The sequence below is a fragment of the Nannospalax galili genome, unplaced genomic scaffold, assembly GCF_000622305.1.
Source record: "Nannospalax galili isolate Female #2095 unplaced genomic scaffold, S.galili_v1.0 scaffold2886, whole genome shotgun sequence".
Lineage (NCBI taxonomy): Eukaryota > Metazoa > Chordata > Mammalia > Rodentia > Spalacidae > Nannospalax > Nannospalax galili.
The window spans coordinates 407,452-421,894 of NW_008355281.1; the positions used below are offsets into that span (position 1 = coordinate 407,452).

At 41.0% G+C, this 14,443-nt stretch overlaps 1 protein-coding gene across 1 annotated transcript in view; it reads right to left on the bottom strand.

The window, feature by feature from the left end:
* The window catches only part of Clstn2 (calsyntenin 2), a 646,127-nt gene that overhangs the window by 390,264 nt on the left and 241,420 nt on the right, over window positions 1-14,443 (bottom strand). The window contains exon 2 of the mRNA XM_029555749.1: window positions 5,419-5,541. Within this exon, the coding sequence (XP_029411609.1) occupies window positions 5,419-5,541 (123 nt within the window). The remainder of the gene's footprint in view (window positions 1-5,418; window positions 5,542-14,443) is intronic.

Genomic DNA, 14,443 nt, shown 5'->3' on the forward strand with positions numbered 1-14,443 from the left:
TTCTGCAAAATATAGAGTGGATGTGATATCCTATCACAACAAAATGACAGCTGTGTGTCTCAGTTTGCTTTCTGTTGCTGTAATAAAACGCTCTGACAAAAGCAACTTAAGGGAGAAAGAGTTTATTTCGGCTCACTGTTCCAGGCTATCCTCCATCACTGCACGGAAATCACAGTGGCAGGAGCTTGAGACATTGCATCCATAGCTAAGCAACCAATTAGGCATGCATGTCCTTCAGCTCCCTCCCTCCCTCCTTTTTACTCAGTGGAGGACCCAGCCCAGGAAACATGCCACCTGCTTCCAGGGTGGCTCTTCCCACCTCAACTACTCAGTTAAAAAAAGTCCCTCCCAGGCATATTCTGAGGCCCAGCTCCCAGGGATTCTAGACTTCATCAAGTTGGCAATTGATACTAACCATCACACTGTGTGAGGTAATGTATTTGCTGATTAGCTAGATTTTAGTATTCTACTATATATTTATGTGCTTTAAAACATGTTATACATGATAAAACGTAAAATTACATATGTCAACTTAAAAAATAAGAATCAAGAATAATAATATTCTTTGTAAAACTCTATGAATGTTCACAATTGCTATCTTTTCTTCTCGGAAGACATTATGGTTGTACTGAGCCCTGGAAGGTCCCTTCCATTAGGCTGGTCACATTGCACTCACAGCTAGGAAACAGAGAGCAAAGAACGCACGCATGCTGCTCAGCCCCTCCTCTCCTTTTCATTCACCCCACTGCCCAAGAACCAAGGCCCTAGGCAGACCCACAGATGGAAAGGGAGATGGCCAGGCAGACACTGAGTTGAATAGGAAGAGAAAACAGAGTTAACCATTCATGGTTAGAGGAGTCCTTGCTGCAGCCAGCACTGTAACCAGCTAATCAAACCAGGTCAAATCATGTCCCAGACAATCTTCCAGGCAGCCTTCAGAGGCTCACCGAGCCTGAGAAGCCAGCCAATTATGCCTGATCATCCTCTGCAACCCTGTCCTTACAAGAGACAAGTCCAGACTGGCCCAATACAGACAAATGAGCAGTTCTATTATCTCTGAAAGGCAATTTAATTCCCTTCAAATTTAAAAGTCTCCACAGTTTCCTAACAGGCCTCAGTGGGGCACACGTAGAAATTAATAAGTTCACAGTGTGCCTGGCTTGCTTTCATTATCATTTTTTTTTTGCCATGCAATGGACAGGATTTCCATTATTACTCAAAGATTTTTCTGTGTTTGATTCTTTAAGAAGGTCAAGTCTGTAGAGCTCAGACTCTGAGTTGAGAACTGAGCTGAGTCTAATGGCATTGCCTCAAGTTTGAGGGAAGTTTGCTGATCGGATGGGGCAAGGATCAAAAGGCAGGATCATAGGGACAGGGGATACAGAGCATCGTACAGAAAACCTGGTTCTAGTCCCTGCATCTAGCTGGCCTGTCCTGGGATACTGTGAAGATGCTCAGTCTCAGTACCAATCAGGTATTTCCTCTATGATAGGAACAGGGAGGAAAGGGTGGATAAGGACACTCAAGTTTTATTAAACTTCCACTGTGTTTACAGCATGTGGTATAGACATTCCTTAAATTTCATCATAACAACAACCCTATATAATTTTAGTGATGATATTAGTAAGGTCAATATAATCACGTACTTTACCATATTGTCACTAAATCACCATTAGAATGAGCCTTATGAGAGCCAGGGAAGGAAGACTCCTACCGCATGAACAAAATTATAAAGTCATACACTGCTTCCTAGAAAGCAACTTAACATGTTTCAGGAACTTGGAAATGTTTGACCAATTAATTGAAATGTCGAAAATCCATCCAAACAACAGACTCCAAGAGGCAGATGTGTTATAATAAAAAGAACTGGAAATAGATGGATTTATTTTCAATAGAAGACCAAGCTATAAAATATTCATTTGTATAGTTACAATATTAATAGTATTTAAATAGATAACATTAATAATTAATTTTAATACTATATATGAGGTGTGAACACAATTTATAAGAAGGCTTTTTTTTCTTGCCAAAACAGGGTAATTGTACATATAAACCCATAGCACTGTGACAGCATGCACAGGGCTTGTGTAAGCCCAAGCCAGACAAAGACCCAGTGTGTAGAGGGATGGGTAAGGATGAATTCCCAGCCCTAGCTGAAAAGCTCTTAGAAATGGATAGCTGCTGGGAGAGGGAAGAGTCTGTTTTCTTCAAGGGTGTGATGTTGGGTAAGTTGACTGGGCTCCAGGGGATGGAACGTCACCCAAGATTGTTTGGGTAACACAGATAAGACTCTCTAGTCCTTTAAAAAATAACAGAGCACATGAAGTCAGGAGGGTAGGGAGGTAGTGGTGGATCTGAAGGGAGATGACCAAAATACAATGTATGAAATCCTCAAAGAATCAATAAAAATATTTTATAAAAAAATAGAAACACAGCTAAAGCAAACACACTAAATGTTTAGAGTTTTTCTGTAGTAGTGGGGAAACAAAGGCTTTGGGCTTTTGTATATGCCTCTCACTGTATTTTCCATATTTTCTATAATTAATACATCATGATTTTTAACTTAAAATAATTTACTAAATTATGATTCTAAATGATTTACTAAAATAAGATTCTAAATGATTTTTGAGCATATTCTGGGGTAACTTTTCTCCTTAGAAAATCTTAAACGGTGGGAGAAGAAGGAAAACACGACGATTGAAAATGATATGGGGGCGTGTTCTTCCACAGAGCAGAGGCTCACCTTACTGGCCCACCTGGAAGTAAAGACCTAGGGAGGAGCCTGGGAAAAGTGACCCCCAATGCAGGGCGGGGGGGACTAAAAGCTCCAGTTGACTTGGAGGGTGATGGGGCCTTCAGATATGAAGTTTTCAATTTTATGAGAACGATAGGGATCTGAAATAAATCTTCAGTATTTTCTTTTTAAGACAAATGTTTTAAAATAAACGCCTGCAGCATGGATGGATGGCTAGTGCCTGTATCCTGTCTTACAGCTAGCCATAAATAACGTTGAGAAAAATAGCTCCGACCATTCTAAAAAGCACCTTTATTTTTTACTCTTAAGAGCTTGGCAGATTATATTTTGATGCATTAAGCTAGATTTTTTTAAGGCAGCTGCAAAAATAACAGGTGGAGTATAGAAATTGTCTTTTGCTGGAAATAACCATGCAGGGCTTGGCTGAGAAGCAAATCTTAGTTTCAAAACATGCCTGAACAACAGTGGGGCACATCTGACAGAATACAAATTCAAGTTTAAAGGCACTTGACAGGGTTTCAATTTAGGAAATGCTTTGATGAATCTCCAAATGAAGCTTTTAATTGTCTGTCAGCCCTTTAACTGAGAAAGCTAAGTAATCTGCTGTAAATATAAACTCTCAAATATTATATTTGCTTGAGTTTATTTTTCTTTTTATTGTAGTTTGTATGTTAGAGAGTGTGTCGTTTGACTGCGGACTTCAGTTCCTTCTCACTATTGGTTGAGAACAGGGCTCCATTAGGGATAGGCATAACAAATAGTCAACACATCACTCATCTTTTAACAGGGTCACCCTCACTGCATTGAAATGACTGGACAGCATCAGTCATTTACTTCCTGGGAGTCTGCCAGCCGTTCCCTCTATAATGCTGGAAAGAAAAGTCAAGCACCCAGGAGAAAGGGGAACACAGGCCCTGCTGTGCAGAAAGGCCTCTTGTGCACACACTGTGAAAGGAAGGACTGAGGCGGTGCTAGAGTACACACATGGACCAAAGAGGAAGTCCACTGAGAGCAGGGTGCAGATTTGTGATCCCAGCACTCTGAAGGCTAAAGTGAAGGAGAATCACAGGTTTGAGGCCAGCCTGGGCTACACACTGAGTTTTAGGCCAGAGATCCCCTACATAAAATAATAAACCAAAACAAAGAAAGTAAGGAAATCATGACTCAGCTCTCTCTGTACCTAGATCAGATTCATTGAGGTTTTCCAGAACCTTGCATTTTTATGATAAATCGCCCAATTTCTATAGGGCATCTCAATTTTTTAAAAGCACATATTGATTGCCAAACCAAAGCTTTTCATGACCCAAACATTATTTTACTGATATTTGCCTACAACTTTCATCCCCAGTGGTTATTAAATGTATTGGTCAACCCCAATACCATATTAGTTATGTCCAGAAGGACCTGAAGTGTAGTGCTTCTAGGCTGCCAAAAAAAGGGGGGGGGGCGGCACATCATATTTTTAATAGAAAAGGTGGCATAAGATTTATGCTTCAAAGGACTATTTGGTTGGAGGACATTGGAAGGTGGCTTGAAGATTCCCCAACTTTAAACATCATGAGAGCCATAGGTGCCCTTGGTAGTTATCATTCTACATAAAACAATGATAAAGCCTTTTAAGAGTCTCTCCCTGACTCTGCAAGAATGCTTATGGGCTTATTGTCACACAATGCTGAATTTAACCCAGCCCATCCCTCCTGACTTTATAACACTCTGTAATGAATAAAGGGTCTTCACAGTGCATATCTTTAAAAGTACAAAAGAGTTATTTTTTTTCTGCCCAAGTAGCTCATAATGTAGCAGACAAACTGTCAGAAAAATTAGACTCCATCATAGCAAAAACCTCTGCCTGGCACCCATTGATCATAAAGCAATCTTCCAGAGGTCTTGAGAACCTTCATTCAATTTCCTGTTTTTTTCCTGACAATTATAAAATGTTAACGATATTACTCATGATGCAGGTATCTTCAGAAACTCTTTATCTAATCCCTCCCGCCCTGACCACTCTCCATCCCATTGTCTTTGCCAAAATCCATGGAAATAGGTAACATCCCAGCACCCTACATAGATCCCTTCTGGGGTCTGGTCCCTGCAGGAAAGTCAGGGGAGAAAGCAGTGGTAGTCTTTGTGACAGTAAGAAAGCTCCATCAAAGGGCAAAATTACTCTGATCCTTCTTCTTCCAAAAGCCACACCTACTTTTAAGTTCAACACCCTGTCTTCCCTTTAGTGGGTGTTTCCTGATTCTTATTTTTCCTTTCCCTTTCTTTTACCAATCTACCAGTCTACAAGTCTCCACATGAGAAGTGTGGGTAGTGGGGACAATGGGTGCTACGTTCTATCATGTCTATGGGCCATTGCTCTACTGGAACATTCCCAGAGCAACCTTGCCAGTCCAACTCTTCCAACTTCAGGGGCTACTCCAGGGATTTACCACCTCTTAGAAAAAGGAACAAGGGTCTTGTGTAGGAGCAACATAAAGGAAAAATGGCAAGGAGATAAAGACTCCACACCAGGAATAAGAAGAGGCATACAGCATGAGAAGCACAGGCTGATCTACACAGGGCAGTGACCACAGCCTTAAAGCCCTTGCTGGATTTGATGGAGGTCTATCATCAAGTCTCTGAGGTGAGCCCAGCTCAAGCATATCAAGCTGTCATCTTACCTGCAAAAGGAACTGGTGCATCTTTATCCAGCGCTACCAGTGGAGGGTCCAAAATGACTGTGTCATTGTTCTCAGTTATGACTCCATGATATGATGTCTCGATCCATGGCTTGTGTTTGTTGACTAGAAAGTAACACAAAGCAAAAAAAAAAATCATCATGTGAATAACGGATCTATAACAATACTATTAACATAGCACATTTGCCCAATCATAGACCCTGATCCAACAACCCAGGTCATAAAATACATTAGCCCAGTTCAAATGCAGAACAGCTTCAGAGAGTTGCAGAGACAGTTCAGTGACGCACCCCAGGCCCACATAAGGGGAGGGACAGCTCCAACACTAAACCGCAGATCTGTCTCTATAAGACCACAGATTTCCAAAATCGTATTGTTTCTATATCTGGGGGCCCAGAGTTGATAGATATTATTGAGAGTTAAAATTTTGAATATTATCTATTAATAGATATTTCAGAATTAAAACTCATTTCCAGTCAACAAGCCAGAAGATTATAGCTGTATGTTCTGGGAACTCTGACTTCAACCTAATTAGATCCATGCATAGAAACCATAGTGCATTTTATACACATGTGTGTGTGTATATATATATATATATGTCCCAACAAATATGTCAATATACAACAAACACTATATTTTTGGATCATTTACAGACTATCCAAATGGTCTTAATTATATATCATTTTAAATTTCTCTTCAATAAATTTGCCATATTGAATCTTATGTAATTGTATATTATCTAATGAATGATTATTATACTTAGACACATATCTTACATGTTGCAGGTTGAATGTCATTTCACCCAAAAATAGATTGAGGTGCTAATCCTCAGTACCTCAGAATTCGACTGTATTTGGAAATGGCATCCTCACAGAGGCAACTGACTTAAGATGGGACCACTGGGATAGACCGCCACCAAACAAGACGTGCAGAGACAGTCAAGAACACAAGAAACATGTGAAAGACTGGAGCTGCTGTGAGGAAACAGCCCATTTGGTAAAGTCTTGCCACATGAGCATGAAGATCTGAATTTGATCTCCGGCACTCAGGTAAAAAGCCAGGTGTGGTAGCTCATCTTGTTCTCCTAGCACTTGGAAAGCAGAGACTGGTGAATCCCAAAGCTTGCTGAGGATGAGCACCAGGTCCCAGGAAAAAGCCCTGTCTCACAAAAGAAGGTGGATGTTTCCTGAGGAATGACACTCAAGGTTGACTTCTGGTATCACCTTGCATATACATGCACATGCACACACACATGAACATACACACACACACATGAGCACACAGAGACACATACAGAAAGACTGAACCTGTGCTGCTACAAGCTAAGGAACTACTACTAGAAACTATCTAGGGGAGAGCTTGAACAAGACCCTTCTCCAAGCCTCAGAGGAAGCACGGCCCTGAAACGACTTCATTGTAGACTTCAGGCTTCCGAAAATGCAATACAGTACATTTATATTTTCCTAAGATTCTCAGTATATGGTACTATGTAGCAACCCTAGCAAGTAAGTATAATGTACCAATTAGTACTAACAATGGCTAGGGACTTGAAATAAGATGTGACACGATTTTTTTAAATAATATTCACATACGAACATCTCTGGTGAATATTCAACTTTTGCCATTCCAACTCCTTTGTGAGTGTTGTCTGATTTATTTATTTGTTTGTTTCAGTCCATGTAATCCCATTTGGATAGCTGCAAGGGCCTCTGGCTAGTCTCTAGGAGAAATTCTACCGACCTCCTCAGTCAGTATTCCACACTGACGACAAGAGTGGCATTTCTAAAACACGCATCTGATACTTGGTTGTGAGCTTCTTGGTCTCTCTTTTGAATCCCTCTTATAAATTCACAGAAGTCAGAGAGCAAAGTAGAGTCTTTAGAAGCAAAATGATACCTAGAGGGAGCCCTTAGAATCATCAAAATTGTCACAAAGGCCTGCTCTATAGTTTCAAAGATCTGGTCATATATATAATGTTCCTCACAGCCAACTATGAAATAGGCATAGGAATTATAATGAAAGATTCTACAAAAGGATGACTTTCTCAAGATGAAGACAACATGATATCCAAAATATACACAAAAATACACATACATAGATGTTTATTATGATAAATATCTAACACACATGTTGTAGAATACTATCCTCAGAGCGTAACTGCCATTGCCATCTTAATGAAAGCAGTTGTCACTATTCACAGGAGACCTTTAAGGTCAGGTGTATTGATTTCCCTCATAGAAGGATGGTCATTAGACCCTCACTGTGATTCCAGCCATTCTCTCCTATACCTATAGCCCCCTCCCAGTAGTATGTAATTCTGCCCTAGCTTCATGTAGTCTCCAGAGGGGCTAGAGTATTTGGAGAGGGGAAAATTAACTGAAGAGGTTATTTCACATATATAGACAGGAGGAAGTCTTCATCCATGCTGGGGTGATATTATTTTGGTGAAGTGGCTGTTTTGTGTCAGCCACACTCCTATAATTAAGTCAGGCCTCAGGCTTACTCTAAGTGAGCCCAAGAAACTTATTGGTTCACCAAGTTAGATTTGGTTAGAATCATTACTTTGGCCTGTCATTGGTGCAATATCTGGGCTGAGTAGATGTTTGTTCCTATCGCCCCAGGAAAAGTTCACAGAACATCATATTATAGTAATATATTACAAAATTTTCAGTAGCTGTGTTAAATCAAGAGCTTAGAGAACTGAGATCAACTGTTGCTCCCACCCTTCCCCACTTCATCATCCATCATAACCTCATTTAAGAGCTGTCCCAGGACTGGCGAGGACCTCACCCTGTGCCACCGACTTTCTTTCTCTTCTTCACCCTTTCCCCAGCAACCGCAAACTGGCTGAGAGGAAGTCTGCTGAGGGACATACGCCTAGCTAGTCTCAAGCCTGGGCCCCTGAGATCCATTTCTGCCGACTGAATCCTGCCCAGGGCGAGGGGCAGCTCTGCCCGCTGCAGGTGTGCATGAGCAGCAGCCGTATTCATTCTCACATCTTGGCATTCAGACCTGCACTTCATTACGGACCTGGAAGAATTACAGCCATCCTGGGCTGTCCCCACACTCCTTAGCTCTTTTATTAGCCATCGACACAAATACAATGTAAATAATTTGTAGCTGTTAAGAGAAACAATCTTTTTTTCTCCTTAATTAAACCTTGGGGCCTATTCATTAGAAATGTGTGCAGAGCAGACACCAGGAGGTCACCTGGACTTTCTGATCCACTGTGCCACTTGGCCCGGTCCAGGCATGGCTCCTGGTCTCAGCCCTGGCTCGGACACTTTCAGTGGGTCCTAGTGAGTAAGGCAACCTCTGAGAGTTCCAATTCCTTCAATTATAAAGTGGGAATGATGACATCCTTCACAGGTTAGCCTGTACTCAGATGTCCTATGCTGGACCCAATGCCTCAGCCTTACTCAGACTCACCACTCCTTCTGGGTAGTGACAGCTTCTGCAGGAGAGGAGATCTGTAGCCCGATCTTCAAAATGAGGCTGCTCCCGTATCAGTGGAGGTTGATTTCCCTCCATCCATAGGCCTGTCTCCCTTAATTCCTGTCACTGCTACAGTTAATCAGGTATCTACGTCTTATTTGTCATCTTATACGTATATGTTCATTAGACCTTTGTGAATTTTTGTATTTACTTTTCGTTTGTATGTCCTTGTGTGGGCGGGCATGCATGTGCCATGGCCTACATGTGGAGGTCAGAGGATAACTTGCCAGAAATTGGTGAGCTCCTTCTACCATATAAATTGCGGGGATCAAACTCAGGGTGTCAGGCTTGGCAGCAAGCATCTTTTCCCACTGAGCCATCTTGATGACTGAGATTCATTAATTCTTACAACAACCACAGTGGTAAGACTTTTATCTCATTTTACAGGAGAGAAACAGACGCTCAATGGGCTCACAGGTCCTATTTTTGAAAACATGACATTTAACAACCTTGAAATTTTCTTACTTATGTTCCTAACTTTCTCAAACCTTTTTTGTTTTATTCAAGGTTGACAAATGTTTTCACTTGAATATGTAGACAAAAATAAAAAGTATGCTTTTTCTATTAACCAAATCCTCAGGTTGTAAACCAATGACTTAAATGTACCTTTTGACTTGACCATAGCTGACACAAGTACTATGCAAGAATTACTTTTCTTATTGGTTCAGTGGTCATTCCAAGAACAATATCGCTTCCATGTAATTCATCGAATTTCTTTTCTTTCCCTGCGTGAAATGGCTGAATCACATTTCATTTAAGCATCTACCGTATTGGAAGTGTCCTTCTTTGTAGATGTATTTGATTCCTGCACTTAATGATAGCTTTCGTATTTCTGTTGAGTAATGAATCAGGACTTATCCACTGCCCAGCTGTGTGTAACCTTTTAAATCATTCCATCCTTACTCATTCCTGCTTTTACAAAATGGAGATATTTATTTCTCAAGACTCTTGAGAAAATTTCATGGAAGAATATAGGTAAATGCAGTACAACTGTCATCTAAACACACATAGATCTCCTAGTCCAGTTCAGGCTCCTGGATACCTCCTAGTCCAGTTCAGGGTGGCCTCACACTCTCAGGAATATTGAGCCTTGATTCACTGATTGTATGGATATTTATAGAATATAGAGTAACAAACCACTGATTGTATTTAAGGACCACTTTGCAAGATGGATCCCAGTTATAGATACATAGGTATTTATACTAATGTGCGTAAAACATTGTAAACATTGTGGAAAAGATTGGGGAAAAATAGGTATTTGGAAAAATTCATGTCCATTTGTAATTAAAACTATCAGAGAATAACAAATAACCTCCTTAATCTAATAATGAGCTTTTATAAAAACCAACAGCTAATTTCATGCTTAATAGTAAGAGTGATTTTCCCCTGTGAACAGGAACGACTCAAGGATGTTTACTCTACTTAAATTCACATTTTACCTGTGGTTCTAATGCAATAAATAAAGAAAAAGAATCAGTTTGCAAATGAAAAGATGAAATTGTCTTTGTACACAGAAGACATGAACTTCGTTTTTTTTAAAAGCTCTACAGACTAAAAAAAAAATCACACTAGAACTAATAAGAACATTTTACAGTCAGAGGATAAAAAGTCTAAGTAACAAAGCAAAGACATCTATATTCACTGACTATGAATAATGGATATTTTAAAGAGAAAGTACTGTTGCAGATAGCTTTCATAGTGCTGGAAGGTGCTATGCTTGCTGTGAGCTGTGAACTTTGCAAGCTATCGCAATGACTGGCCTGGCAGGATATTCCCACTGGTATAACAATGACACAATGCCATGGAGTAACCATTTACTTTCTGATGGGATTTAAGGCCCAGTTCTAAAAATGGAGCCAATTCCTGGCAGTGTTACCTGTGGCCTGAAAGGTCACAGACCATAGAGGAGAACCTACGATTATGATTCTGCTATATGGACACAGCATTAAACCGACTCCTAATGACTCCTTGTTACACTCATAGATTTAAGCTTATGTCAGCTCTCACCAGAGAAGCTTCTTCTTGCAGTAGATGATAATTAACCCAGAGACTCTCAATTTGTCAACATGTAAAGAATAAGAGACTGTGGAGTGCTCAGACCTAAAGGGGATATCTATATCACACCCATCACCCAAAGGCTAAAGGATTGTTGTGGAAGAGGGGGTAGAAAGATTGTAGGAGCCTGAGGTGATGGATCACTACAAGAAAACAGTGTTTTCCAGACAGAACAGGGCAGTTGTACATATGACCCACAGTGCTTGTGACAGCATGCACAAGACCTGTGCAAAGCCTAGATACAGCTGAGGAAATACTGGCAATTGATAGCTGCTGAGAAAGAAAGTTAGTTATCTTGTAGGGTATGACGCCAGATTGGTTGACCAGATTCTAGGGGATAGATCCATATCCAAGAGTATTTGGGGAACACAGATTAGACTCAGTACACCTTAAAAAATAGAGTACACAAAATGGGGAAGGGGTAAGGAGTGAGGGGATCTGGTAGGAGATGGGAGAGGGGTTCTGAATCTGCTCAAAATACATTTAGTGAAATTCTCAAAGAATCAATATAAATGTTACTAACAATTCCTCCTAGGCCCAGCCAACATTTCCTTCAAAGGACACGGAGAAGCGAGCCATTTCTAGAGTGGAATATTGCCCGGCTATAAAGAAAAACGAGCTTTCAAGTTATGTGACAGCATGGGTGACACTGAAGTAAGATCACTAAGTGAAAGAAGCTAATCTGGAAAGATTGGCTTGTGCTGTGTAATCCCAACCACATGACATTTTGGAAAAGGCAAAAGCATGCAGACAGAGCCTTGGGGGAAGAGGTGAGAGGTGAAGAGTGAAGTTCTTCTACAGGAAGCTGTATTAGTTACTTTTGTTACTGTGATAACATACCATGAAGAAAGGGTTTATTTTGGTTTATGGTTCCAGGGGACTAGAGTTCATCATGGCAGAAGAGGTGTGGCATGGCCATAGGAGCAGGAAGCAGACCGCCTTTCATTCACACACAGGAATCAGGTAATGAGAACCGGAAATAGGGTGAGGCAAAACTCCCAAAGCCCAACCCACATGAAGTGCTTCCTCCAGCAAGCCTGCAGCTCCTAAAGGTCCAACACCTCTCCAATTAGCTCCACCACCTGGGGACCAAGTGCTCAAATACATGAGCCTACAGTGGGCATTTCTCATTTGAACTACAACAGAAGTCATAACTGTTGAGATAAGACATGCTACAATTAGCAAAAGACATGGGGAGAACAATGATGGAAAGGAACCTGAAGGTGAACTATGGCAATTAATGATAATTTATCAGCATTGGCTCCTTGAGTGTGACAAACTCATCATACTAGTTAAGATGTTCATAAGGGGATGGTGGTGACATGGGATCTGGGAACCTGACTTTCTGTTCAATATTTTTACAAACCTTAAACTGCTCAAAAATAGTTTTTTTTTTAATCCAAAAGAATTACAGCAATTTAAAAAATCTGTTTTAATAGCTACTTCCAAAATGGCTTCCTGTGAAAATGCAGAATGATCTCTTGGGTCTTTTTTTTTTTTTTTTCCATTTATTCATTCCCATTCTGTGATGTTTGGTCCTTAGACAAAACACGTTGCCTTTTGTTCCGGTAGACTAAGACCAGTCAGCTCATGCTTTGCTCCATTTAGATGTAACTTCAGAAGACTGTGGACTTGGTATCAGTTTCCCAGGGTAATGTTCCTGATTGCCCGACGGGCCTGTGGGAAGCTCACCTGTCACACTATTCCCCTTCATGTTTATTTCTTACCTCTGTCTTGCCTCTTTTCTCCATGTTTCAGCTCCTGGAAAATGCCTGTCTTTGCACTCATGCAGAGGAAACACGAATGTGATGTTTGTGCTCCATTTACAGAGAAATTAGGACTTGCCACCCAATGTGCCTTTAACTAGAGCACAGAGACATTTCTCCAGGGAGCTCCCTGTGCTCTCCTCTTGGAAAGACGTGCTTCCACCTCTGAAAAACTATGCTAATGCCCCCACAAGCAGCAGAGCCTCATAGCTGAGGGTTTATCTTTGGAAGCTAGTTCCTGTATCCTCAGGACTCTAACACCATTCCCTGTGTAAAACTGAATAAAAAGTGTGCTTTATTGATGGCAAAATGCTTTCACGAGGATAACACAAACACATGATATGGTCTTCCAGAGCCAACCTGGTCTTTTGAATGCCACTCCAAGTTCCCCTTCTGATAGAGCTGCTTAAGCCAAAATGACTATCAGATCCATGGAGGAATTGAGAGGTGGTTGACTGACTGTTTCTTGAATTTGTTTATTTGTTTATGGGGCCCAGAAACTGTAGATTTTTGGGGGCGGCACTTGACATATAAGCCTATAAGGAGTTGGAGCTGACATTCATGCAGTGATCACTCAGAGTTTAAGCGAAGCTGAGAAGTCATTAAAATTAGAGAAAGTTAATCTCCTAGAAGATGTAGGATTTGGGAGTGGTCTTACAGAGGAAAAGCTGCTCTCATCACAGCTGTAGAGATACAGAAGCCTCTATTTCTGCTTTCCAGCCCTCCACCTGTTCCTGCTTCACAACACATCGGCCTGCCATGGAGAATAAAGACTTTAAGAGTTCTTCCCCAAGCCTCTATCTTTTTATTTGTACTAGTTTGAGTGGGTTTCTGTTCTTGCAATAAAATAATTCCTAAGTACTCTCATATTTTTAAAGTGTTTATTCCCTGCTTCAGAGTAGTTAGGGTCTCTGCATAGGCAAATCTGTTCCTGTACTGCCTAGGTTCTGTCACTAGCTTTCCAGGGGGTCAGGTGTGGCCACCCAGGTCCTGAGTTCCTCACGTGCATTCACCTCTCCCTCTCTTCACATACCTAGCCTGCATATTGCTTGTCTATCCTTTCAGATTCAGCTCACGCCCCATCTTCCCAGTTGCCCTTCTCTGTGTCTCCACATCTCCCTGTACTTCCTGTTCTCCTGTCTTGAACACAGTCATTAGTCACTTCCTGTCACTCTTCCCCAAGAACTGTGCTAACAGTCACGGGTGAGCATATCCTGCACATGAGGATGTCTGGAGTTTCTACCAGTCCTTAGCATGTCAGAAAACATTAGTCAATGAGGTAAAAACTTTGCCTTCTAAGCATCTCCAAGACATGGGACATCAACAATAGTTCACTGAAATGAGTAGGTACCAAACATCTCCCAAATAGAGAGAATGTATGCCTTCCAACACTTGGGGGTGACCTTATCACTTAATTAAAGGTAATGTGTATTGCTTGCTGGAAGTATCAATTAGAGAGTTTGAGTATAAATCCTATGTGTGTGATTCACACATGCTAAAATTCAGAGAAGATGAAGCTTATTTATGCTGTTTTAATTGTGTTGAAATGTTGAAAGTATAAGTAGAAAGGATGACTAAGTCATTAGTCTTTAACTGCTTGATAGGGACTTTTGCTAGAAGTAAAACTGCTTCGCTTCTCCCTTCCCTTCCCTTCCCCTCCCCTTCTTTCCCTCCCCTCCCCTCCTCCCTCC